At 36.8% G+C, this 26,916-nt stretch overlaps 8 protein-coding genes across 8 annotated transcripts; 6 read left to right on the top strand and 2 right to left on the bottom strand.

The window, feature by feature from the left end:
• Positions 1-123: 123 nt before the first annotated feature.
• Positions 124-393, top strand: FSST1_004460 (uncharacterized protein; the record flags this gene model as incomplete). The annotated part of the gene is made up of 1 exon (XM_083230636.1): positions 124-393. One exon carries the CDS (start codon positions 124-126, stop codon positions 391-393), a length of 270 nt encoding a protein of 89 aa, XP_083087890.1.
• A 6,044-nt stretch (positions 394-6,437) lies between these two features.
• Positions 6,438-7,677, bottom strand: FSST1_004459 (mitochondrial carrier domain-containing protein; the record flags this gene model as incomplete). The annotated part of the gene is made up of 4 exons (XM_083230635.1): positions 6,438-6,482; positions 6,538-6,883; positions 6,937-7,356; positions 7,517-7,677. 4 exons carry the CDS (start codon positions 7,675-7,677, stop codon positions 6,438-6,440), a joined length of 972 nt encoding a protein of 323 aa, XP_083087889.1.
• A 1,655-nt stretch (positions 7,678-9,332) lies between these two features.
• Positions 9,333-10,622, top strand: FSST1_004458 (uncharacterized protein; the record flags this gene model as incomplete). Its single annotated transcript, XM_083230634.1, has 1 exon — positions 9,333-10,622. One exon carries the CDS (start codon positions 9,333-9,335, stop codon positions 10,620-10,622), a length of 1,290 nt encoding a protein of 429 aa, XP_083087888.1.
• A 2,256-nt stretch (positions 10,623-12,878) lies between these two features.
• On the top strand, positions 12,879-14,681 carry FSST1_004457 (uncharacterized protein; the record flags this gene model as incomplete). The annotated part of the gene is made up of 1 exon (XM_083230633.1): positions 12,879-14,681. The coding sequence occupies one exon, from the start codon at positions 12,879-12,881 to the stop codon at positions 14,679-14,681; it is 1,803 nt and encodes a 600-aa protein (XP_083087887.1).
• A 719-nt stretch (positions 14,682-15,400) lies between these two features.
• Positions 15,401-17,595, bottom strand: FSST1_004456 (uncharacterized protein; the record flags this gene model as incomplete). Its single annotated transcript, XM_083230632.1, has 3 exons — positions 15,401-16,840; positions 16,893-17,174; positions 17,233-17,595. 3 exons carry the CDS (start codon positions 17,593-17,595, stop codon positions 15,401-15,403), a joined length of 2,085 nt encoding a protein of 694 aa, XP_083087886.1.
• A 566-nt stretch (positions 17,596-18,161) lies between these two features.
• FSST1_004455 (uncharacterized protein) lies at positions 18,162-18,821 on the top strand (the record flags this gene model as incomplete). Its single annotated transcript, XM_083230631.1, has 3 exons — positions 18,162-18,485; positions 18,531-18,557; positions 18,618-18,821. 3 exons carry the CDS (start codon positions 18,162-18,164, stop codon positions 18,819-18,821), a joined length of 555 nt encoding a protein of 184 aa, XP_083087885.1.
• Positions 18,822-18,992: 171 nt separating this feature from the next.
• On the top strand, positions 18,993-20,320 carry FSST1_004454 (uncharacterized protein; the record flags this gene model as incomplete). The annotated part of the gene is made up of 2 exons (XM_083230630.1): positions 18,993-19,646; positions 19,697-20,320. 2 exons carry the CDS (start codon positions 18,993-18,995, stop codon positions 20,318-20,320), a joined length of 1,278 nt encoding a protein of 425 aa, XP_083087884.1.
• Positions 20,321-20,584: 264 nt separating this feature from the next.
• FSST1_004453 (uncharacterized protein) lies at positions 20,585-21,144 on the top strand (the record flags this gene model as incomplete). Its single annotated transcript, XM_083230629.1, has 3 exons — positions 20,585-20,780; positions 20,830-20,943; positions 20,993-21,144. The coding sequence occupies 3 exons, from the start codon at positions 20,585-20,587 to the stop codon at positions 21,142-21,144; spliced, it is 462 nt and encodes a 153-aa protein (XP_083087883.1).
• Positions 21,145-26,916: the final 5,772 nt, after the last annotated feature.

The following is a 26,916-nucleotide window of genomic DNA, read 5'->3' as shown; positions in this document are numbered from 1 at the left end:
GGATTGATTCCATTAATACCAAGTAGGCTTTCAAAAACCATGTGACTCACCTGAAAATTCCCTTTGGAGACAGGGACCACTCGGCAATGGGCGATAATCTAATCGCTGGGTGCTGCACCATTAATGGAAGATGAAGATCTCGAATCACTCTTACAAGAATTGAACCGATACAAAGATCTCATGGCCAACAAGTTTCGAGAGGAAGATGACGACGCTCAGGACAAGGCCGACGCTGTCATTGAGTCCGGGAATAAGATCGAGTATAAACTATCCAAGATCAAAGCTGTCTGGGGCATTAAGAAACAACACCTGGAAAAGGCCATGGTCAATTCTACAATGATATTCTCAATACCTTACTTGCCGCATGGGCTGGCCTGGGCTATTAAACTGTAGCTACCCTATATAGGGCAGTTTGCAGCCTATTTTAGCAAAAGGAATTGCCTTTTTAGTAAAACTAAGGTTAAATATCTTAAAAGTAGCTTAATTAAGGTTAATATAATATATTTACTTAAAAAGAAAGGAAATTATATATTTAGAAGGTAATATAAATAATATATAAATTAATTTTATATAATAGTTTAATAATTAAAAGTCTTAAAGTTATATTTCTTTAAAATAACTATAACTATTAAGAAAATAAGCAATTAATTAATATTTTATAGCTTAAATAATTAAATTAACCTATAATAAGATATCTTTTAATATAAATAAGAATTACCTTTTTAATAGTTTAAATAATTAGAATTCCTTTAAATAAGTTTATATTTTAAAGACTTTATATAAAAGATTATTTTATTTATATAAATTAAGTAATTTAAGCTAATTTAAAATTCTAAAAATTCTAAAATTAATATAATTACTAATTAAAGTATATTAATCTATTAATTTATAAAGTAAAAAGGTAAAAAGAAATATAACTTTCTTTATTAAACTCTTAAACTCTTAAAAGATAATAAAGAGATATATAAGTTTAAAATAACTATTTATTAAAGTAATTTTAATTAATATTTCTTTTTCTTTATAGTAATTAATACTTTAAAAGGAGCTATATACTTAATAGTAAATATAAAGTAATAATAAGTTAATAGTAATAGTATAGTAATACTATAAAGCTTAATATTAAATTAAAACCTTATATTAAAATAAAAGCTTTAAATAAATAATAAAAAATTCTCTTTTTTTTTTTTTTTTTTACTTTATACTCTATAGAGCCTAAGTCTTCTTAAGGTTTTTCTTATAAATTTAAAACTAAACTTTCTTTTTTATAATATAATATTAAAAATAAAGAAGTTATTAATATTAATATTTTAAGTAATATAATATATAAATTATTTTATTTTACTACTTATATAATAAGGAAGTTAATTAATAATAGTTTATATAATAATATATTATATTAAGCAGGCCTTAACCCTATAAATATTAGCCTTAAGGCCTTAGCCTATAATAATAATAACTAATATAATAATAAGGAAAATATTAATAAGTCTTTTAATTACTTAAGTAATTTAATCTTAATAATAAAGGTTTTAATTTAATAATTTATTTATATTTATCTTATTAAAAAGAAAGAAGTTAATAAGGCTAATATAGCCTTATTACTTAAGGGATTATATAGTTATATATATAATAAGTATAGCTTTAATATAGGCTTAAACTAGGCCTATAATATATATATAATTAACCTAGGAAATAATACTAAGAACTTTTCTTTTATTATATATACTACTTAAATAGCTTTCTTTATAAATATAATCTTATATCTTATTACCTATATATTATACTTATCCTTTTAATTATATAATTATATAATTATTTATAATAATTATTTCTAATACCTTATTAAGTAATAACTTTATTATTATATTAGCTAGGTTATTATCTCCTTTAATTTCACTGTTAAAACTACTATTAAGATTACTACTTATTATAAGGCATTTTTTTTATTTATATTTACTTAAGTAATTATTATATAATTTATTTTTTTATAATACTTATTAATTTATAGGGAAGCCTTTACTTTAACTTAAAGCTTTTTATTAAACTTAATATAGCTATATAAAAATTCTCTATTAACCTTATTATTCTAATTAAATTTATCTTAATTATTATAATTAATTAAAATGCTAATTATTAATTATATTCCCTAGAATAATTTAAAATTTTCTATTATAATTACTATTAATATTAAATCTATAACCTAGAGTATATATTTACTTAAATATATTACTAATAGAAATACTCCCTTCTCTATTATTAGCTTAATATTTTAATTTAATTTCTAATATAAGGTATTAAAATATTCTTTTTCTTAAATTACTTATTTAATATAATATATTTTAATAAGATATAAAAAGATTAAAACTCTATAGTTAAATTATATTAATATAATATTAAGCTTATTATTATATATAGATATAAAGTTTCTATATATACTATTAATTTTTATATTTTAAAGCTCTTTTTATTAAGAAGTTAATTAATATAACTTCTTAGTATTTCCTTATAATAACTAATACTCTAAAAGGAGCTATATACTTAATAGTAAGTATAAGGTAATAATAAGTTAATAATAGTAATATAATAGCACTATAAGGCTTAATATTAAATTAAAACCTTATATTAAAATAAAAGCTTTAAATAAATAGTAAAGAATCCTCTCTCTTTTATAATATAATAATCTTTATTAAAATTATTAATAGTATAATTATATAAGGATTAAGATAATTATATAATATAATAAGAGGTCTAGTTATATAACTTAGTTTAATTAACTATAGTATTAAGTTTTACTTTAGTATTTTAACTTTATATTAAACTCTTAATTATATATATAAATTTCTTCTTTTATAAACTTTAACTTAAATAGAGTTTCTTATTTAAGCTATTATAGCTAGATATATAAGAAAGCTATTACTTAAAATACTTATATTTATCTTTAATAGTTTAAATAAATATCTCTAATTCTATTAACTATAGCTTATATTAATTTATTATATTATAAAATATAGTCTTTGTTATTATAAAGGTATTCCTTTTTTTAATTTTATAATATAGTATATAAAGCTATTACTTTTCCTATTAAATTTACTATAGATCTCTCTAAGGAATAAGAATACTAAGGAATTATAAGACCTTATAGCTAAATATAGCTAATACTATATTATCTTTAATTAAAGGTTTTTAGCCTATAGAGATATATCTTAGCTCTATTATTATAAGGTTATATAAATCTTAAAATAAGGCTAGGCTAATATATAATACCCTAATAATTTTATTATATATATAGTAAAATTGCCTTATATATTACCTAGCTATAAGGCTATAGTTATAGGGTTAAATAGTATAGTAATATAGTATTAATATTATAACTATAATTTAAGTTAGCTTAATATATTAAATATTAAAAGTAAAATAATTTACTTTTTTATTATTATTTTTACTTTTCTTTATTAATAGTTTTATTATATAAAGAAAAAGAAAGTATTTACTATTATTTTATTATTTTATATAGCTTTATTTTAATATAGAGTTTTATTAGAAGCTTATTTAAAAGTATAGCCTTATAGCCTTATAATATTATTAAATTATTAGATATTTACTATTTAAGCTATTTTATTTCTTTATAAAATAATTAAAAGTCTTAAAGATATAAATATATATAATAGCTTCTTTCTCCTATAACCTATTAAATACCTTTAAACTTATTTAAATATTAAAGTAGTTAATTAATCCCTAGTCTATTTACTATTAGCTATATTATATAGCTAATTAATTTATAAGACTTATATAGTATTATATCTCCTAGAAGAAAAAGCCTCTATAGTAATATTTATAATTATTTTAATAGCTATTTCCTTAGTAAAAAGGATATTATTAATATTATCTTATTTAATAATAATAATAAAAGCTTAAAGTAATTAAAATATAAAGTTAAATATCTCTAAAAAACCTAATATAATAATAATAATTATAGCCTTATTAAGTTAATTACCTTTAATTATAAGCTTTTTTTACTCTTTATAATATAGTTTTAAATTTATAAGCTAGGCTAAATAATAATAAGGCTTAAGCAAGAGCTTAAATACTTAAAAGATCTTAAAAAAAGGCTTATAAAAGGTCTTAATATTTATAATAATAAGGCTATTTTCCTTAAGAAAGTTAAGTTTAACTATAAGTATAAAGACTAGTATTAATACCTTAAGTTATAAGTAGCCTAGGCTAATAAGGTTTTTAATAATCTTATTAAATTAATTAAAAATAAAATTATAAAGAATACTATTAAAATAGTTAAAGTAATAAAGGTATTTATATTAAAGGCTTTATAAATAATAGAAGCTATATATAGGGTTAATAAGGTTAATAGGGCTAATTAAAGGTTAATTTAAATAAAGAAAGTTAAAATGCAAGCTAACTGAGAGGTAAAAGCTCTATAGGAATTAATATAATTATATAATATATTACTTTAAAATTCTATTTATAAACTTATATTAAGATATTAAAATTTTAAACTATATTTTAAACTGGAGTTTATTCTACTTATATAAAAAGCTTAAAATAAAGGTTTAATATATATTAAAAGTCTTTAAATAATATATTTAAATATTAAGCTTTTATTATTTCTTTAAGCTTTTTAATTTTAATAGCCTTTTCTTATATAATAATTTAATCTTTTTAGTTAATTTAAGCTTATTATAATATCTTTAGCACTTTAAAATAGCTATTTTAGGCTTATTTATATTATATAGCTTTATTAATACTATATATAGCTTTTAGGTTTTAAAAAAAGAGGGAAATATTATTATACTCTATAGAGTTATTTATAGCTAAGGAATAAGTTTTTATATAATATAAGTATACCTTTTTAATTAGCTAATTAAATATATTATAGATTTTATTTACTTCTTTATTATATTAATTAAGGTTACTTTAATAAATTACTATTTTAGCCTTATAGGTTTTTTTATTATCTTTTATAAGGTTATTAAAAAAGAATATAATTCTTTTTACTTTTTTATTTTATAAATTACTAGGTTAAAATACTTTAATTATTAATTATATTAGTTTAAGGATTTATAAGACTTTAAATTAGCTTAAATTACTTAATTTATATAAATAAAATACCTTTTTATTTAAAGTCTTTAAAATATATACTTATTTAAAGGAATTTTAATTACTTAAGCTATTAAAAAGGTAATTCTTATTTATATTAATAGATATTTTATTATAAGGTAATTTAATTAATTAAGTTATAAAATATTAATTATTAGCTTATTTATTAATAATTATAATTACCTTAAAGAAATATAACTTTAAGACTTTTAATTATTAAATTATTATATAAGAAATTAATATATATATTAATTATTCTCTATTTAAATTAATATATAGCTATATAATTTCCTTTTTTTCTAAGTAAATAAAATATATTAACTTTAATTAAGTCTATTTAATTTTATATAACTTTATTATTAGTAAAAGGCTATTCTTTTTATTAAAAGAAGGCTTATATCTGCCTATTATAAGGTAGCTATATTTTAATACCTTATACTTTAAATCTCTACTCATAGTAGCTTGCAGACGCTCTGCTCCTAATATAGACGTGATATATATCCTCATACAGAAGAAAACAGTCGATATTAAAACGCAAGGTCCAGATTGCATTAAAGCTCCCGTCTTCATATCGCTGCTGTGGGTAAACACTAGTAATAATACGCTCTGGCTATTCTGTGCTTGTTTTCCATGGGGATGCATCTGGAAGCTCGAGATATTGACGATGGTGCGCCACTTCTGTACTCTTCTGCACAATGGGTGACCTTCAAGGCTGCCGCAATGAAGACTCTTGGTGCCGATATTGACGTTATATATAACAAGGAACCCGGCTGTCAGGATTCAAACAATCCCCAGTAAACCAAGACGTTAATAAAACCAAATAAGAAGATGCTTAGGTACTTATACTCATTAAAAACAGTAGTACCAATCTGGAACTAGCTGCTTTATTATCAAAAGTCACTATGCCTACCTAACTAGAGGCAAGCAGTATCAGCAAACATGTAACCCTTTATCCCTGTTGAGTTTATCTCGATTCTGTCTTCCTCTTTACTTCGGTACTCTAAATATAAAACCTAATCTATCTTGAAATACACCATAACATTGCAGGAAACGCACGTCTCGAACTATCCAGGCCTTGGGTATGAAAGTTTTTAATAACAGCACACCCGGCGATGTTGTATAATACATTGGGTCGCAAACAGTAATAGAATCACAAATTAACAGGTAAGGAAACATTGACGCTGTTCTACTCTAAACGACACCATTCCATAGTACCGGCCTTTAAGCACAAACTCAATTTCATAAGGCATCCCAGTGCTATCTTTAATATTAGCTAGTCTATCATGATATTTTACAATCGCCAGGCGTATAACACAGTAGTTTTATTAGTTTGATGTGGCAATTTCGACACCACCTTGAGCCCCAAGCATCTGATAGCAAGTTAGCGATGGGAACTTCAACAAAAGGGCTATTAAATGAACTTACTTTCTTAAGATCGCCATAAATGGCAAATTGGCCTGCAGTGAGAGTACCGACCATGAAGAGACGGGCACCGATACCAGAGTAAGAGCCACGGATACCGAGCTCCTTACCGATCTTGATGAGACGAGAGACAGTGCCCTCACCGGGGAGACCCTTGGTCTTGTTGATCTTGGAGAGCATGGTGTCGGCGGGCTGAGAGACAATGGCAGCGGCGAAACCGGCAATCAGACCAGAGCCAAGGTTGGCAACAGTCTGCATACCGTCGGAGAGGTCCTTCTTGGGGAAAGTGCGGAAGACAGACTCAGAGACCTTCTCGAAGACGACGAACTTGGCCATGGTGTAAGGGATCCTGGAGCACAAGTCAGTTTGTGGTGGATGTGCGATTGAATTGTAGGAACTTACTGCTTGAAGAGGATGGGTCCGAAACCGGCGTAGAGAGCACCGACACCCTCGTTCTTGACAATCTTGCCGAAGCCAGAGACGAGACCGCTGGCGTAGGTGGGCTCAGAGACGAGACGGATACGGGTAGCCTCAAGAGGGCAGAGAGCGATATCGGCGAAGAACTCAGCGGTGGCGGAAGAGGCCAAGTAGACAGCAGTTCGGTTCTTAGAGGCAGTCTCGTAGCCGAGAGTGTCAATCCACTGCTGCTTGAAGAACTCGTAACCACCGAACTTCAGAGCACCCTGGAGGAAGTAACCGGCAAAGGTAGGGCCGACACCAGTGAGGAGAGCACCGGCACCCTCATTCTTGACGACCTGGCGGAAACCACCGATGAGACCGCGGTTGTAGGTAGCGGGGTCGAGCTGGATACGGGTCTTGACGCTGTAGGCCTTGTTAGTTGCTTATTTTCGGATAATGCGGTGCGCGAATGCTTGTCGGTTGTTGCTATCAAGGTTTGCTGCGTGGTAAAGTGGGCGCACAGAACCACCACCTCTGAAGCAATTGACGACGCAAGACTCATCGCATGGCGATTGGAACATACACATCGACGGGGGTGAGACCACCGTGGGTGACGGAACAGCAGACAGCACCGGCAAGGGCGAATCGGGAGTAGAGGGCAAGGCCAGACTTCTTCTCAGGAGTCTCAGCCTTGATGTTCTGGACGACAGCGTCGACCTTGGTGGATCCGGTAGAGGCAGCCATTGTGAAGATGGTTATTCAGACGACAAAGGACTGAGGGGAGATTGTTGGGTGGAGTGAAGAAAAGAAAGGAAGAAGGGGGGAAAACCTTTTTGGTGTTTGAGGTTTGAGGTCTTTTTTTTTTTCTGGTCCCGGCCTCCCAGCTCGGGAAGACTCGGATAATCGGCGCCGGCGACCGCACGGACCGGGCCAAGGGGGTTCTACAGTGGCATTTCTGGTTTTACAGTGGCCGACATCCACTGAAGCTTCCCCACTGTTGAACAGGACCCGGGGTAAGCAGGACGAGTTGGGGGGGATCTCCCCTGTTAGCCGCAAGAAAGAAGCTGGGCTGTGACGTTATCTTTTCGAGAAAAGGCCGCTATTTGAATTTTTTGAAGAGATTCTAACTGGCCAACAGGTGAGTTACAGTATCAATACATGATAACTCACTGATATCACTCCTTCAACGCCAAGACTTGAACAATCTCAAACATCAGTCACTATTCTCTCAAAATGCCAGATCTCACTGCCCGAGAATTCCTCGGACAGACCCACCATTCACTAACCGCTCTTCGCCAACGTGTCCATGGCATTGGCTGGATACTAAGACAGGGCAGGTTTTTTTCTTCCTCCTTGGTTGCGTGCTCTGCTTGTTTATTTTATTACCGGCCCGACCAATGGATACAAAGCGATAAGCATGACTTTTCAGACCTTGACTCGGTGTCGGAGTTTAACTGACTTTGCGATGCTAGCGTTTCCTTATAGTTCGACGTCATACCTTTATGTTTGTTTTCTTGACTGAATCATTCAAGCATTCTTTGACTCAATGATGTTGTTTCTGCTTTTCGATACCTCATTCGTTTTTGTAGTCGCAAATTTGTGACTGGCAACCACTTCAGTTGTCAGATTTGTGATATGCGACCCTAACAGACACATCTCAGATCAATCGCCGATTTATCACCCTAAAGCCAACACTGAACTATATCTAAACCCTGCCATTCTGGTTGGCCAAGCATCCATGGACCTTGCATTAGGTACCCTACGGCTTGTTCTTATCTTATCTCTAATAACCTCGATCATGTATCTTATCGACCAAGAATAATTGACTACTAACCTACTACCTACCTCTTACCTAGGTACCGAGATATTTGTCATTAAAGTTCTTAAGAGACTCTGTACTTGCAAAGTTACAGCAACTCACGATATATTACTGCGTATTCAGTCAAAGTCACAATAATTTGTACCAGAGTATTAGGAATCTCGAGCCACAAGTGCAAACGAAGTCATGGAAGATTCAAGTAGAGGGTTCCAACATGTGATTAGTTTACTACTAAATCCCAGTAGAACAAGAATATGGCCTTTCAGAGGTTTAAGATTAGAATTGGCTGAGGGAAAATAATGACATAAAATATCACAGTTGATAATGTAGCATGTGTACGTGACCTATGGGTATCATGGGCTGAACACTACCTACTTAACTCAACCTCAATAATAAAAGTAAAATATAGATGCTGCTACTTTTTGCTTCATGAACTATATAGAGTTCCGATTCTTAGCCACAGAGTTAGAGACAAAGTTACTAACAAGCTTTGGAAATTGCGTACAAATACCAAATACTCTTACCCTCATGGACTCATTTTTTGTGCTCCTCGCTTCTCACCATTCTAATACACAGCAGTATGCCTCGGACCGGTATTTCATGCTCCTCGTCCCTGGGCATCCGCCTTGATGGAAACCAGCGTCCATACGCTCCGGGCGACGCAATCACCGGACACGTCTACCGAAGGAATCACACTATAAACAACAATGCTTCAATCGTAATCTCAGTTTCGGGCAGGTCCAAGACCAAGATCGTACTCCAAGATATAGACTTCGGCGACACCAAGCGAGGCCGTTTCAACCTCATCTCCGCCAAGACTCAACTGAAGATCTTTCAGGGTCCTATCCATATTGGAGCGGGCGGCGGCGAGCATGTCTGGCCTTTTTCCATTACACTGCCGAAATATGTCAACCCACGATCCCTGAGAAACAACAAGCAGAAGGAGAGTTTCTTGCCCTTGCACAAGGAAGACCATATTCTCCCGTCAACGTATATGTATTCCTCCGAGGGAGATACCCAGGCTTTCATCGAGTACTATTTGACAGCTACACTGAAATTTGGCGGGAAAAACAAATCTATTGAGGCTACGCTTCCGATCACAGTGATGAGAATGTCTCTGAACCCTCCCATCACGGATTTCGGACTCAATCGGGAGCGGAGTTATCACAAGATCATGGCCTATCGTCTCGTCCCGGGAACGGAAAAGACCAAGCTCTCATTCTATCAAGAGCTCAAACAGATCTTCCAAACACCGAGCGTCCCCCGGCTTGCCTTCGACCTGGTTGTTGGCCTCCCAGCCGTTATCCAACTTGACAATCCAGACCTTCTACCTGTGCTACTACATATCATTCCAAACAGATCAGTCACGAGCAAAGCCCTCCGCGATGTGCCGCAACAGGTTGAACTGTCATTTATCTCTATTCGGGTTGTCAGGACCATAAGATTCCTCTGCGGAGGGATTTTGTCTTCCCATTCGAACGAGCGATCAACAGAACTCGACCTTGATGTCATGGAAACTCTTTCTACAATCAAAGGCGGCATATACATACCATGTGCAAACGGATCTCCTCCCGTCGATCTTAAGGGAATGATTGATTTGCGTCTCGGACGTCATGGCCGCCAATATTTCAGGTCTCCATCCTTTACCACATACAACATCAGTCAATCTCACAGTTTGAAATGGGAGTTCAGAGGAGCTATAGCTGGACAGTACTTTAAAGCGGAAGGCGAATCTCCAATAAAATTGCTGACCCCAAGTGAAGAGCGAGAGCCAGGACGGGTTGAACGGGATGAAAAGGCCCCCCTAGCAAATCCTAGAGCAGCAACCGAACCCTTTGTTGGACCCTCTCAACCAATACGGAACGATTAACAGGTTCAACCTCTGGCTGAAAATGTGGTTCTACCAACCTTTACTTGGTAGTTCAAGAAGATGTAGAAGCACTCCCGCCAGAGAAGATTGGTGCTTAGACCTCAGGGGTACCAGAAAAGTTGGCTGCTGGAAGCATTCTATACTATTGGACTGGGTTTTTGGATTGTTTATCTTGATACTCTAAATCTTTCGGAAAGGAAGTCGGTTGAACAACACCAAGAGAAGAAAAAGATACCCCTAGTGTAGTCCCCTGCTAAGCTTCGTTGTATTTTTGTCAAAATTCTATTAAAATTCCAGAACGTCAGGAAGTGCCTTCAAGATGCATGGTATCGTACAAGAACGCTGTATATTTCTTACTTGCCCACCCTGCTAAAGAGTGTCAAAGCATCCTCATAAACGTGTCCCGTTGCCAGATCTAGGCTAGCCAGGCTTTTGTAGCCATCTATGAGCTTAGGTAAGTTGGAAATTTGCACCAGTGTTCTGGGTACGCCTTTGGATATATGATAGAGGCTATGACTTAAAAGGAAGCTTCTGTCATGCTGAAGACAACTTCTTCATCTTGCAACCTCAGTCAAAAGTCAAAGATATTCATCACTGACCAACCAACCAAGACAAACTAAGTTAGTCAATCCTGGTCTTGCTGTACGTAACTAACCACTTTCAAAGATCTCGTACACAATGCCGAGCATTACAATCGACAAGATCAGCTTTCCGGAAAAGCTGCACACAGAGGCGATCAAAAACGCCATTAGGCATTGCAAGGATTTCGACCCTCCATGACTAGATGTAAATGTGCATTTGGTCAAGACTGACTCGAAACCTGGCGTTAAATACACGATCTATAATTTCTGATTCTGTCAGTGACTTGCAAGGTTAGGTTCATGCATTCTCAAAGTTCTTTTTTCCTTGATCCTTTGTCTATACCTCTCTCTGACATCCGCCCACGTGATGGCTGCCTGAGGAGCACATACTCTCCGCCCTCGTTCGTTCCTTCCTTTACTCTTTACTTTAACACCCAGCTCTCTCTTTTACCTCGACCATAATGCGTCGACTCTTTTGAGTTTACCGATGCCCCCACAGCATTGCAGCACTGTCCACAGGATGCTATAAGTACTTCTATTTCAAAAAGGAGGCTTTCTAAAACTCGCTATTCCTCTCCCTTATTTCCAACACTTATGCAAGATTACTGCACTGTCTAGATGCTATAAGTGTTTACCCTTTTTATTTATTTAAAAAGGAGGTCCTCTAAGAATTAGTATTTCTTTACCCTCTTCTCTAGAATAAGGTCAGTCTTAACTCAGGACAAACCACTTATTTATATCTCTGGCTTAGCAGTTTAACTAACTCTGACCTAAAGGACATTGCCTCAATGCAGCTAGCCTACTGCCCTTTCTTTCCTATTAATGGTCTCTTACTTCTATCTTACAAAGACCATTGTTGAATATGCCGCTTCCCAGTGGTAAAGACAAACGGCGTGCCCGCTTTGCTGCCGCACAAGCAACCCTCACTGAGGATCAGTTACAGGTCCAGCGACAACAAAACATAGAGGCTGTCCAAAAACCACTTGCACACATAACCTTGCAAGTACACAAGCTGGCTAAGGCATGGTTTATCGAGTTTATGGAGGATCAACACCCGGACATCAATGCAGAAACGCAGTACTTCACGATTAGCAGTCCGGAGCCTGACTGCGTTCTATTGAAAGAATATGCTCGATATATTGCACGCTCTCGTGTTGGTCGCATCAGCACTACTCTCAAAGTCAATACAGTCGTTGGCCATATCAGCAGTCTCTTGTCCGTCCTGGATCGCGATGCCAATAGAGCCTACAATCCGAGTATCCGCAGAGAGATGGGATATTTCATTACCAACAATCTGGCCCAACAGGAAGGACTATCAACTGCGTCATTGCCAAAGCTCCAGGCCAATTCGGAGGATGTGTCTTTCATTGTTCACAAGCTATACGATGGAGAATATCTTGGTACTTTCGGCTGTATGCGGACGGTACTGAACTTGACGCTTTACATGATGCTCATAATTGACACATGCGGGCGTGGAGGAGAGTTCACAAACAACACCGTGAGGCCAGAGTATATGTGTCTACGGTGGGAGGATGTCACGTTCTTCACTTTTCAAAGTGCAGACAATGATGACTTCGACATTCGCGTCAATCTCAAAATACGCTGGCAAAAGAACGAAACCTTGGACGACTCAAAATACAAGATTGTTCCTCTCGTTAAACTCCTACCTACTTCCATGGCACTCGAGGATACCTTGCGTCTCCTCATTAACATTGCTCTGTTGGACAATGTCTTTAGCGAGGGCATTAAGACATGGGGCGATCTAAAAAAACTCAGGTTACCCCCCGATCTGGCCAAGACTGGCCGCCGAATTCAACTTGACCAAGGTATACTCCAAGTTCCTGTCCTCAGAAGGATGGCTAAACACAGAGTGACCATAGAGGCTGTCCAATCGGTTGATTTGCCTCCTCAGATTACACGGCTAGGCCAGTACTGCGGCATTGAAACCAATTTTACAGGCTACTGCTTACGTCGTGGTGTTGCATACGTACTTGCAATGAGCGTTAGCGATGATATGCGATGCTTTCTTATGGGCCATCATCTACGAAACACTTATGCAAAGCACTACCAATCAAAAACGTCTACGATTGACTTCCCATCCATGTTCCGTGGATTGGATCAAGCTTCCCCCCTGCCGCAAGGAAGTATTCTTCTTAACCGCAGCGCTAATGCGCCTTTATCTCTGTCGCCAGAGGGCGTGAAGCGAGTTATGGAACATGAGGACGTCCAAAGAGAGACCACCAACCTTGAGTCTATTCGTCAATATATTCTACAGACCTACCCAAGCGTTGTCAACGCTCGAGAACAGAACGACCCGCTAGCACAACAGTTCGATGACATTCATGCACTCCGACGATCGCATATCGATTTCCATACCAAACGACTCTACAAGGAAGAATACCAAGCGCATTTCACTGGCTTAAGCACTGAACAGGACTCTGTTAGCGCTTATAGATCTGCTGACATTCTTGACCCATCGGCTTATGTTCAATCGTCTTCTCAGCCGCATATTGGAGACGATTATAAACAGACTCCACGAAAGAACGCTGTCCAAACTGCAACTGAAAGCTCTATACAGAAGCGTATTTCAGGCCAGAGTTGGTTACAATCGCTAGACGAAAGTAACTCCTCTTCTAGTAGGCAAGTTTTTGGGCGAGGTACTTCCCGTATTTCAGGCAAAGGGGTGTCTGCTTATAATGACATGAAAGCTGAACTCGAATCTCTACACGACGACCCAGAAGCCCATTCAGCTTGTATGGTTAAGTGGTTTGGCATTACACATCCTATTGACCAGTTTCCTCCCGGCCAAGAACCTATAAGCGGCACCTACACTTGCAGGTTCTGCAACAAAGACCTCAATCAGTTCCATCATGACTGGGAGCATACACAATCATGCTCCAAAAAGGACGCTATCCAAAGAGCGCTTGAGCTTCGACAAGAGCTTTCTCCTCTTGATAGACCTTGCCAATATCAATTCTGTGGACATGGCGACCAGTTCCACCAGTTTGTCTCCTGCAACAAGACCTTCAACACTATGAAGGAGGAAGGGGAGCACATGAGATCTCATGTGCGTACTATGAGGAAAAAGGACAGTACAGGCCAATGGGTATTGTCTTGTTTCTTCCAGGGATGTGCAAGTCACCCTGAAGGCGGTCGAATCAACCGCGATGGACCGGAGTTTAAGGACGAGGGCGAACAACTTGCACACGTATGGACTACCCACAGGGTAGCAACGACGAAAACCCCTGAGGTTACCTTCTGTGCCTTCTGTCAGATGTGGCTTATTGAGCCAAGCGAGTGGCAGCTCCATGCTGAACAACATTTAGAGGATGCCCAAATTGTTATTTCAACTGTCGGGTGTACAGGCATTTCAGCAGGCCGTGCAATCGTCCCTCGCCTATGTCCCTTCTGCATAAACAACGAAAGTCTACCTGCATATAAGCGCATTTTCACCTGCGATACAGTCTGGTCACTATAGAGTCATCTCCGAGCTGTGCATCTCAGGGTTGATTCACAACAATGTCCCTGCTACCCGACTACCTGCAAAGACTCTCACACAATGGACAGCATTCAAATGGAAAGCCACCTGAAAGACGCTCATGGGATAGTATCTGTCTATAATAACAGCGAATCTCAAAAGCGGCGACGTCCCCTCGGTGACATTTCTGGCAATGTCAATGATCACTCAAATAAGAGGGCTAGGCACGATATGAAGGAGTAATACTCAAGTGGGATTTTTATTTTGATTGGAGTTATATGGGAAGAAACACAAACAGTTCATAGAGTACTTGAGAAAGTAAATGAGGCCAGAGGAGTTTATATGGGTTATTATGATGGACTTTATGGAGTTCATATGGGTTATTATAATGAACTCTCATTAATAAATAATAAGATTTTAAACGTTCTCTATTACATGAAATTATTAACTTTAGGATTATTTATCACTTTCGACTAACAATCAACGGAATAGTGCTCAGGCATAAAATTAGACGCTCACCATCTTAGGCGATTTGTACACTAGGTGCAAGTAATATCCCATTAATACAGTACCTATTTAAACAACGAGGCATCCTTTAGCAGCCCAAATATTGTGTCTACCTAGGTACTGTTTGTTTGGCCTCTGGTTTGCATGTTGAGTACCGAAGTGTAAAACCACCAAGCTATGTACAAAATTGAAGGCTCCCCATTGCTTAGAGATTACCGAATGTGTCGCATCCTGGGCTCAGCCCTGTCGTCCTCATGGGTGCATCCTTCCATGACCTTGGTGTTTGTTAGATTCTTGTTGTTCCTGGTAGTTCTGAGGTATTCATCGACTTTGCATTCCCTGTCGTGTAGTTCGTAAACGAACGTAAGATTCTCCTGGCCCCAGCGGTAGATCCTCCCTTCTGCTTGGTCTTCCCATGATACCTTCCACCAAGGACCGCAGCGAATTAGGACATTAGCACTCTGGAGGTTGAGACCTTCGCCTCCAGTCCCCCGACTGGCTAGAAGCAATCGGCACCCCTGTGCTGCATTGAATCTTGCGCGAACTGCGCCGCGCTCATCACTGCCCAAGCGCCCATCGTAGCGGAAGACAGGGATTTTGCCGTCATTGTCATCTTCGACTTCATCGAAATACTTAGAAACCGCAATTTCGACAATGTCCAAGAAGAAGACACTCTCATCCATAACAACCATGGCATTGTCCGGGTACCGTTCGCGATGAGAGGCAATAAGGTTCATCAATCGAAAAGTCCGATCTGACATCCAGTTATCCCCCTTTTTGACCGCTTCATACCATTTCGCCAGTCTCTCTTGATGCTGGCCTTCTGCGATATCGTCGGCTGACTCGTCTTGTCTCATGGCATCAATCTGTGATTTTTGCTCAATATCGTGCAATTGTGTGAGGAGCGGGTGGTAGGCACATTGCCTAGCTTGTACAAATTTAGCCCAAGGATGATGTTCTTCCCTGTCTTTTTTGGGCATTCTCCTTAATCGTTTGAATTCGTCAAAGTGGTGGTTTGAATCATCAGTAGCAGGCGAAGTGCTTTGATACTCAATTGGTATGCGGCTCATCGCGGGTAAGTCTCGAGTGACAATGTCGGCAGGTCGTCGTAGAGTTACAGCGTCCATCATTTGAACCAGTATTTTGATGTAACTTGGCTGTGGGCCATGGGATATTTGACTTCCCTTTCTCTTAGACTCTCCGGAGAAAGCAAGGCGGTGTATTGCTAGAGAGCCAATATTGTGACCTTGTAGTACGGAGAAGTATGCAAAGGCATCAACCCATGTGTTATCGAGCGGCGTTCCGGTCATCATGATGCAGGTTTTGAACCTTTGCCTGAGCTCGTAGATAGCCGCGAAAGTTCGACTGCGGGTGTTCTTGATGGCATGGGCCTCGTCTAAAATCAACAGTGGCCCTAGGGGTTTTATCGCCCCTGTCATCAGAATGCTCGATAGCAAAGTCACATTGGGACGTTTGGGGAGATCGTCGAGTTTGATGCGTCCTTTAGCGTACCCTTCCAACGCCCGTGTATATCGCTGTAAACGAGCAAATTCGGCTGAAACTTGGTTATAAGACGTTATAACAATCTTATACTCGTAAAGGCGGTTCACAGTTGTCTTGTGATTGGCGAGGCAAATGGCAGGCATAGTTCCCTAAAGTTTCAGTGAGTTTAAGTCTATAAAAAGAGACTGAAGGTATACTTACATCCTGGAAGAACTTATTGATCTCTTCCATCCATTGCTGGCAGCAGGACAATGGTGCAATGATCACAGATGGGCCGTCCCCAATCGAGTTGAACCGAGATATCATTGCAAGCGCAGAGAGAGTTTTCCCAAGACCTGGCGGGTCAGCCAGAATCATGCCTTTGAATCTAGAATCGATTGCCCATCCGGCCTTGCTAACCGCGTGGATTTGGTGTGCCTGCAGGTGGATGTTTGGCCTCAGGTTGGGGATATCACTGATAATTGGGGTGCGCCATCGTGAAAGCTTGTAGTAAAGTGTTAAATATAAGTTTGGACGTTCTCTGTTTCAGCTTAATACTTACAATTTGTGTATGCAGTCTCTCCAGATATTCAACAAACTCCTGATCGTTGAAGAAAGGTTCCAATTCCTCATCTGAGAGAATGCTGTCTTCATCGTCGCTGTCTTCATCGTCGCTGTCTTCATCGTCGCTGTCTTCATCGTCGCTGTCTTCATCGTCGCTGTCTTCATCGTCGCTGTCTTCATCGTCGCTGTCTTCATCGTCGCTGTCCTCGTCGTCGATGTCCTCGTCGCTGTCTCCATGGCCTTCGGGTCTAGCTCTAGAAGCCTGCTTCGATGTGTTTGGAGAGCCTCTGATAGCCCAGCCTTGGGGATCAAACTTGAACACGGTGTTCGCCCCCATGTGCAGCGATGTGCTTATGTGCATGTTGCCAAATTCAGCCAGCAAATTGTCCATAGAATTAACTATGCTAGCAAAGCTTGCTGCATTTTGGCGCGGCATGATCTCAAAACCTTAGAGGACAAGATACCTGGTAATAGTTAGAGGGAGAGTAGGATAGGGGGTATAACATTGCAGGGGAGAACGGTACCTCAGAGTCATACCTGTGTAGGTAGGAAGTAAAGGGCAATGTCTAACGATAGAATAAGAGTGAGAATAATATAAATCTCAGAGCTAGTAGGATAAAGAGAAGAAAGTGCAAGTGTAAAAACTGGGCAATGCTGTAGAGAGGGGAAAGTAAAGAGAGAGGGAAAGTTGAAAGTTTTAGAATCTTTTTATTTTAGTTTTAGCAGCCGTGTTTGAGAATGATTTACTGGCAATGAATCACTGCCAACCAGGTGTCACTGGTAGCAATAGTAAAAGTCCACTTTACTATTTTTAAGTCATACCTTTTACATTTCATAATCTTAAATAAAAGGTTGCACCTCACATATAAACCCAACGAGCTATACTTTTCACATTTCAAGAATTTATTTTCGCAAAATCCTCTAAAAATGGGAGACCAGAATCGCCCAAAGACCATCTCCAAAAGAAAACATCAGAATCCGCAGAAAAGAGGCAAACAGCAGCATCGCAACAATGTGCCAAGAGCTCCTAAGCGCAAAGTACAGCCAAGAAAAACCTCAAACAAAGAAGAACAAACTGCAACTGAGGTAGATGAAGCTACACTGTCGGTGGCTAATGGCAACAATCCCTGGGTGATTGATGGAATGTTTGATCCTCCCACTGGACAGAGAGCATCCAAATGGCGGGAGCACGTTCAGGAGGCACTCAGCAGAAAGGAGGCCAATACATTCGAAACCTTCTTAGAGAATCAAGTACGTATATTTACATTTCTTTAAGAAACCTACTGATATATGTAGGAGGCTAGAGTTTTAAGCCGCTGGAGGGTAAGCATTCTAGCTGTGTTCTACTTTTTAAATTAGTAGTTGTACTAATATAAGACTTAGTTTCGCACAAGTTTAGACCATGTCCGACCTGAGCATATCGACGAAGCCTCTCTAGATCCAGAAGACGATGGCCTGGAAACAGATGGGGAAGACTCCGACTTAGACAACGATGAAGACGGCGAGATGGAAGAAGACGGCGAGATGGAAGAAGACGGCGAGATGGAAGAAGACGACGAGATGGAGGAAGACGACGAAGATATCTAGTCTAACAATAATGTTGTCAACATATAGATCGGGGATTACTAGCAACGGGGCACTGGTAATATAGGGGACGCTCCTTCTATTCATGACCCCCAACGCCATGGACCGTCTCATTCCACACAGGAGCGCTTGCCGTTGGGCAACGAACTACAACCACACCATGCTGCTGTCAGGATGCTAGAGGTTGGTTTGGTAACAGCTGATGACCCCAAGAAATACAAATTCACAGGTCATTCGCGCGACAAGGGCCGCCAACAAAAACAAAAGGACCGAGGCACTCTGAGCCGAGATTCGAATGTCTTCCGGGCCTACATCAGAATGAGCGAGTACATTCAGGTGCCAGCAAAAACATACATAGGCTGCAAGTTTATGGATGGACGTCTTTGCGCCATAAAGATCTCGAAAGATGACATCTTCTACTACCGGGAATTCTGGGGCGATTCAGCTATCCTCGCAAAGCCAAAAAACACCAGGACTAACCACATTTCCCAAGCAATCAAGTTTTACGCAGCAGACATCAAGGAAGAAGAGCCAAAGCAGAAGACTACTGTAGTGCCTACCCAGACTGCTAAGAAAACTACCGCTTCTGGTGCTGTTATTACCCATTTGGAGGACATCGAAACAAAGTGTCAGCTTCTTTACGACTTTTATCGCGCCACCGAAGACCCTCAGTATCTTCGAGCTATCAAAACTGCCATGGTATCGGCACTCCCTGGCGCTTCATACAGCCCATACACCAAGGATGATGGAGAAGCTGCGTTTTTAGCCTTTGATCCTGAAACTCCCCTTCAGGATGAGGATATCGCCAACCTAATCGAGGAAATGAAGGTAAGTATTTATTGCAAGATAAAACTGATAAAGACTAACAAGAATTCAAGCCAAACTTCGCACAACCTATCGACTGGAAGCCTGAAATCATTCGTGTCATCCACCAAGTTATGTCTACTGAGAAGCTAGGCGACGATCACACTCTTGGTGCGCTCTTCCCACAGTCAGCGCTTGCCTTTTTCCTCAAATTTTGCCACAACACAATCGAGGTTCCCATCGAGACAGAGACCCTTGTTGCAAGTGTTCGCCTTGCCTTCATAGCGAGCAAAGACCATGCTGAACTCTCTACCCGCCAGCCATCTTGCTCTGGAACGGCCTATTGGACGCTGTCTGATATTGGCAAAGACGAGGGGGCGATTGAGCCTGTTCAACTAGGTTATACCTTTGTGGCGCATCTCAGAGATCTTATAAATGCTGTGCAGAATTCATCGACCAAGTTTGTAGAAGCAGTCGAAAAAGAGCATGGCGGTCTCCTGAAGCAAACTTCGCATGATATTACACGCCAGTTCAGTACCGTATCAGACAGCCAGGAGGGTGAATTTCTCATAAATTCAATGGCCGCACTCAACCTTGCAACACATGCAGCCAGCGGTTTTACGGTAGTCAACCAACTTGGATGCATAAAGGAACAGCTTGAGGATGCCCTTGTGATTCTCAGTCGCAAGAAGGAGTAAACCTCTCCTGGTAACACGTGGAACGTTACAGTTGTTTAGGGTTATAGTTTTGGAGGACGTTAATCTCGGTGCACTTTCAAGCAGCAGTGCTACATTAACGTTTAGCTGGGATGTTATTGAACACATCAACGACAGTCTTGAGATTCTGAGTACGCAATAGGTAGCCCTGTCCTAATAGCACTGAGGACATTACAGTTACTTCATCTATTTTGGAGGACGCCGGTTATGAGGATTACTAGCGATAGTACCATAGGCAGACTACAAATGGATTCCTTCTTTTACTTATACTGCACTTCTCATTTATACTTCAAGGTAGGCCGTCTATCGTTGCGACATTTCCAACTCTCTTTGGGAGGTCTCGGCCTGCAATCTTACAGCGTCCACCCAGGGATGATCATGTCCCCAGGTCTGGGAACTCACTTGGACTTTGGCAGCATGGACGGTGACCTCGGAGCTCTCAGTAAGTCATTTACCTCATCTCTCATCGCATCAAATTAATAACCACAGAGTCAAAGTCCATCGTGAACGAGGAAACACTGAAGGTTGGAACTTTCTTACCCCTGTTTCTGTTGAAGTTGACGCTGCTACACACGCAATTGCTGCTTTTGATCCCAATCTCAGAGGCAAGAGGAAATATGAGTCCAACTAGATCTCCACGCTGACGACTCGCAGCAAACAACGGTGCTTATCTCTTGGAGACCAGAGTCTCTGACCCTTTTGTCGACTCTTATAAGTCTTGGGCACAAAAGGCCTCCTTCGCGAGACTGGAATCCCTCGACAACGGTGCAAGGACGGCCTCGATAGTCTCGGGCTTAAAATCGTGATCGTCATCACGATAGAATTCAGTTCTTTCCGTCAAGCTATATAGCTTAGAAGCTTTTTCTATATAACTCTTATTATAGAGTTTAGCTATTACCTTCAGCGTAACAGAAGCTTCCTTTATAACCTCTAGAGTTATATATTTACTTTCTATGCATACTTACTTTTTGCGCACTTTTTATAATAGTAATTTCCTAATCCCTTTATAGTTAAACTTCCTAAAATACTATTAATTATTATCTAAATAAATTCTGATTTTTAATATAAATACTCTTAAGCCTAAAGAATATAATAAACTTAAGAAAATTAAAACAAAAGTATAAAATAATAACTTAATTTAATAATATATAAAAAAATATAGGATTTTTAAGTTTACTTTTTATAATAGATTAAAAGGTAATATATTTAATAAGCAAGCAATGTAGATAAGTAAGTAATATACTTTTCCCTCTTATATTTAACTTTTTACCTAATTAATTAATTCTTAATAACTAGTAATACTAAAATCTTTAATTAAAGCTAGAATTATTATTACTCTTTAAGCTATTTAAATTAACCTAGAATTAAGTATTTAATATACTATAAAAATATATAATATTCTTAAGCTAAGGCTATATTATTACTAGTATTATAATAGTTATATAAGCTATTAAGCTATAGGGTAAAAGATTAGACTATAATTACTATACTAGTAATTACAGTAGTGCTTATAGCTGCTTATAGAGCCTTATAGCGCTATTATAGTAATTAATTATAATAAGTATAGTATTTAATTATAATATAATTCTATCTTAAATTTATAGAAACTATTTAATTAAGAAAAGGATATAATAATTTAATTTTTCCTTAACCTAGATTTATATAAATTCTTTTTATAATTATATTTTATAGAATAAATAGCTAATTCCTTATTTATAGACTATAATATATTACTTATTAATATATATTAGGCTTATAACTTTATTAAGTAATAATTAAAGCTAAAGATATATATATTTTAAAAATATAATTATTAAAGAGCTAAATATAAAGATTTAATTATTATTTATAGCTAGTTTTAGCTTATTAAGAATATAATTATAAAATATAATATCTAATTAAATAATATCTAGAACTTTAATAAGATTAGCTTTATAATAGGCTTTATATAGTTTAAAATAATTATTATAAGTATAAATAAGTAAAAAAGACTAAAATTAATATAGCCTAGAAATTATAAATAGATTATTATAATCTAAGTAATTAATACTAAAGGTTAATTAATAATACTATTTATTATTAATTTAGGCTAATATTATCTTATAAATTAATATTAAGAATATAATCTCCTTAGCTATTAGATTATTATATTAAGCTAAAATAAATAGAGTAATAATTAACTAGGTTTTAATTAGCTAAAGTATTTTAATTAGTTTATAATTAAGTAATTAGTTAATTTCTATTACCTTTTAATCCTTAATAATTATAAGAGCTATTACTTTATTAAATTTAAAAAGTATTATAAGGAAAAGAATATTATTATATTTTATATATTTACTTATACCTCTTATTTACTTTAACCTCTTAATATTAAATACTTTAAGCCTTTAAAAAAGGCTTATAGTTAATAAATAAAGTATTTAATTAAATACTTTATAACCTATATTTTTAAGATTAAGTTCTTTAATACCTTTTATATTATATATTAAGCTACTTTTACTAAAAGTAATATATAAGGAGGGTTTAAAAAGGCTAGGCTTATTCCTTTTAACCTAGATTATATTATTTTAAAGCTTAATATATAGCTATAAACTTTAATACCTCTAGTAAAAGTAATTAAACTTTCTATTCCTTAGACTTTAAAGACTTTAATAATAGCTAATAAGGCCTAGTTTTAAATTAAATACCTTAAGAATTAAATTAAAAGGTATTATAATAACTCCTTAGAGTTAATTATTAAGGCTATTTAATTTCTTATTTAAGTAATAAAGAAAACTATATATAAAATTACCTTAATAAAAAATAAGATTTAAAATCTTTAAGAAAAAAATAAGAAATTAAACTAGCACTAGAGATTAAAAAGAATTAAACTAATAAAAGGAAATACTATAATTATAAAAGAGGTATTATAAGAAATTAATTAGATAAATATAAATATATAAATAGTAATTAAATTATTAAAAAGTAATAATTAAAGAAGGTTAATTAAATTAGGCATTTAGCGCTATAGTATATATAATAAGCCTAGTTATAATATAAAAACCTATTAAGTAATTCTAGAGATATTTAAGGAAAAGTATAGTAAATAATTTTAATTAATTAAATAGATTATAATAATTTTATTATTTAAATAATAAAGAGTATATAGAAAAGTATATTACTTACTTATTTATATTACTTACTTATTTATATTACTTACTTATTTATATTACTTACTTATTAAATATATTATTTAAATATATTATATAATATATTAAAATTAATAGCTATTATCTTTTAAATAAAAAGAGAAAATTCCTTCTTTTTTTAATTATAAAAATAATTATAATTATATTTTCTTAAAAGCTAAGCTATATAACTTTATTAATATAATTATATACTTTAACTTAATAGACTTTAAAGTTAATTACTATTAGGTATTAAGGTTTTTATAATAATATAAAAATATTAAATTAATAATCTTAACCCTCTTTATTATCTAGATAATAAGATTACTTTAATTTATTTAATTAACTATAATTACTTACTATACTTATCTCTAGAGGCAGGAATATCCTCTTAATATATTCTTATATTATGCCTAGTCTTACTATATATACTATAATACTAATCTTAACCCGATTTTTCTAATATGACTTAATGCCATATTTATTCTTTGTTAGATTCGTCTCTATGTGCTTTTTGGTGCAATGGCTCTTTCTGAAGTGACATGATTTGGATCAGTTTTGTGGTTGATTGATTTTTCACGGTTGAACGTTGAGCCTCGTAGTGCGAATCGGTCGAATTACTTCAAGAAGTAACATACGAACAAATCAATATTATACTTATCATATACTCTGACAAGTGACTAATAACAGTAATGCCTAAATTCGTGCTTGTGTGACTTCGTGACATCTGCAGCTCGCCTTTAACAGGAGAACAGGCACGTATGTAACGGGAAGATGATCGAATCTGATAGAACGATTATATAAATTATAACTCACTGTCTGCTGTGTTAGTATGATGCAATTTTTTGTGTTTATAAACATCTTTGCTTGAAAACTTGCAGTATGGTATGTGTAAAAGGGTGTTAGGCAACCCAAGCTGCCTGTACAGTAACAAATGGGCCAACCGCCCACGCCATTAGGAAACAGCTTGTTGGATGAAGTCCTCAGCTAATCATAAATACTCTATAGCGATGTTGCTTGAAATGAACACTGAATTTTTATAGAGGAGGGGAAGCTAGAAGAGAGACAACACTTCGCAGTGATTTCCTTCCCTACTACGAACAGGCTTGAAAAGCTGTAGAGAAGGAGGGCCAGTCCGGTGCACACCAATCCGCGGCTTCAGAGAGCGGCCCAAATCTGACCGCAGCCGAAAGGAACGTTTGGATTAGTATGTAGGCGCTTTCTGCAAACGCCAAATCTTAACCGATGCAGACGCTCTCAATAACCGGCAACAATGCCTGGCACGCCCTCAGGAGGCAGCTTGATGAAGTTATTGAGGGAAAACCAGAATCACACGAGTGCGGGTACATTGGAGAAACTTTGAAGTTCTATAAAGAGCTGAAGCACTTCGAAAACAATCCTGATTTCAAGCTCGACAGTCAGGCTAGAATAGAAGACGATCAGGTCAACACATCAGCGACTCTAGAGAAGGTTTCGGAGGGTGATCGCCAGCAGACAAGTAAAACTCGTAGAGGCACTATCATCTAGGGAGGACAATTGAGTTTAGTATCACGATTATACCGCTTTTCTCCATGTACAATACCTCACCGCAGTCCTTCACGGGCTTGTCTTTTCTTTCACGTCTACACAATCCCTGGAAACCTTCACCACCACCATCGTGCACTCACATCATTGCCTTGCTAGGGACCAGAGACTGTATTGCCATTGAACTGAGCGTTTTCCACCCCGATGGATTTGAAAGAGGACAGGGACTTTCTGTCTTTCGCTTGACTAATGCGCCTCACGGATGGAAGGAAGAGGCAACAATCAGCTTTAAGAAGTGGATAGAGGCCGCAAAACAGCTCCAATAACTTCCAGTCACCCTCCAAGTCAAGCTGTATCTTTAGTTTCTATAGCGGGCCTTTTATTCCACCTGAAGGTCAACGAACTCCCTACGGAAAACCGAGCACATCGAATTTCTTTTTCGAAGTTGGCATCAAAGAAACCTATTAGGAGGCGGTACCCAATGCAGCTTGGGATAGAGTTATGCTAAAGTTTACTATAGGTAGCCACGGAGAGGCTATCGCAGCAGATATGGGTGTGGTGGGATCATGAGACCAATAGTGTCAAGTGTTTAAAAGTCTTAGAGAAGACCTTAGGGAGTTTTTACGGGGTGAATATCCTAAGAACACAGAGCATAACATCTTTCTATGAATTAATTGGCATGATGTAGGTATTGTGAGCGATGTCTCGGGATGGTTTTGGTGGTGTCTATTCAGTAAGCAAGCACATAACAGATACCCTTCAGTAATCTTTTACTAAGCATATTCTTTTATTCTCTTTAGTGAACTTTCGAAATGTATATCTACGTGTTCTCTAGCATCCTCATGCAAATTTTATTGAGTTGTATTAAACAGGGTTTTAACAATCTACAAATTGACGTGTTAAACAGCGGCGCAGTAGAGTACCCTACCTACTGGGTAGCAGAAAAAATGGCCTCCTAAGTCTTAGGGTATAAAATAAGTAGTCTAAGAACTATACCCTAAGAAGCATAAGGTGTCTCATTATTTTCGTCTCTTATGCTTCCAGCGGCCAATTTTTCTGATACCCTGAGGCCTACACCTCTATACGTTACTTATTAGGTACTAAAGCATGAGACATTCCTGGTTTTTCTGGGACAAAGGTTAAATAAAAACAACGTTGGCAAAGTCTAACTCTGCAGGTCAAACCTTTGACAGCTCAGAATGACCCATCATTAGTTTGATCCTTGTTAAGTCAAACTTGGACCATCCGAAATCAGGAAATGTTAGTAGTCGGAATTCAATCATCAACGAATTGGACTTTGGATATCAAGGTGGTTTGGTCAATCTAGAAATCAGGGAATTATAAATTAGATAACTTTAGCGATATCGCTAATTTATTTAAAATGCGCCTTTATCTGCTAAAGGTTAATGCGGTGAAGCTGTCCACGCATGATGAGATCGGCAGATGACCAGTCAAAGTATGTAGCGACAGATATGACGGCCCCAGACCCTTAGGTTTTCTACACGAATTGCTAATGTTCCAACAATCATGTTCTTGATTCGCTGCAAAATTAAGCCAACACGGATAACAGCTGTGTTTTGGCGTTTTGGAACGCAAAGGTACCTGCCTCTTTCTTCCTCTCGGCGGCTCCTTCTCCAAGCGTTGTCAGTTATTCACGCCGCCTGCCGATGTGTTGTACTGTGCAACGCAACCGCCACTACTTCTTCAACTTGACTTCATCAACTATTCGAGACCATCAATACTCTGTATGCTCACACACTCACTCAACCGTTCGTTTATCTTTTGTGTGTTTCTGCCTTCTTTCGCTGTCGCTTCTGATTCTACCTCTAATCTTTACCCCTCCTTCATGACCACGAGACACTGATAAGCTCATGGCCCACAGCCATC

Source organism: Fusarium sambucinum, chromosome I, assembly GCF_050947815.1.
Source record: "Fusarium sambucinum isolate potato_lamoka chromosome I, whole genome shotgun sequence".
Classification (NCBI taxonomy): Eukaryota; Fungi; Ascomycota; class Sordariomycetes; order Hypocreales; family Nectriaceae; genus Fusarium; species Fusarium sambucinum.
This window is presented reverse-complemented; position numbering and strand designations above follow the sequence as displayed.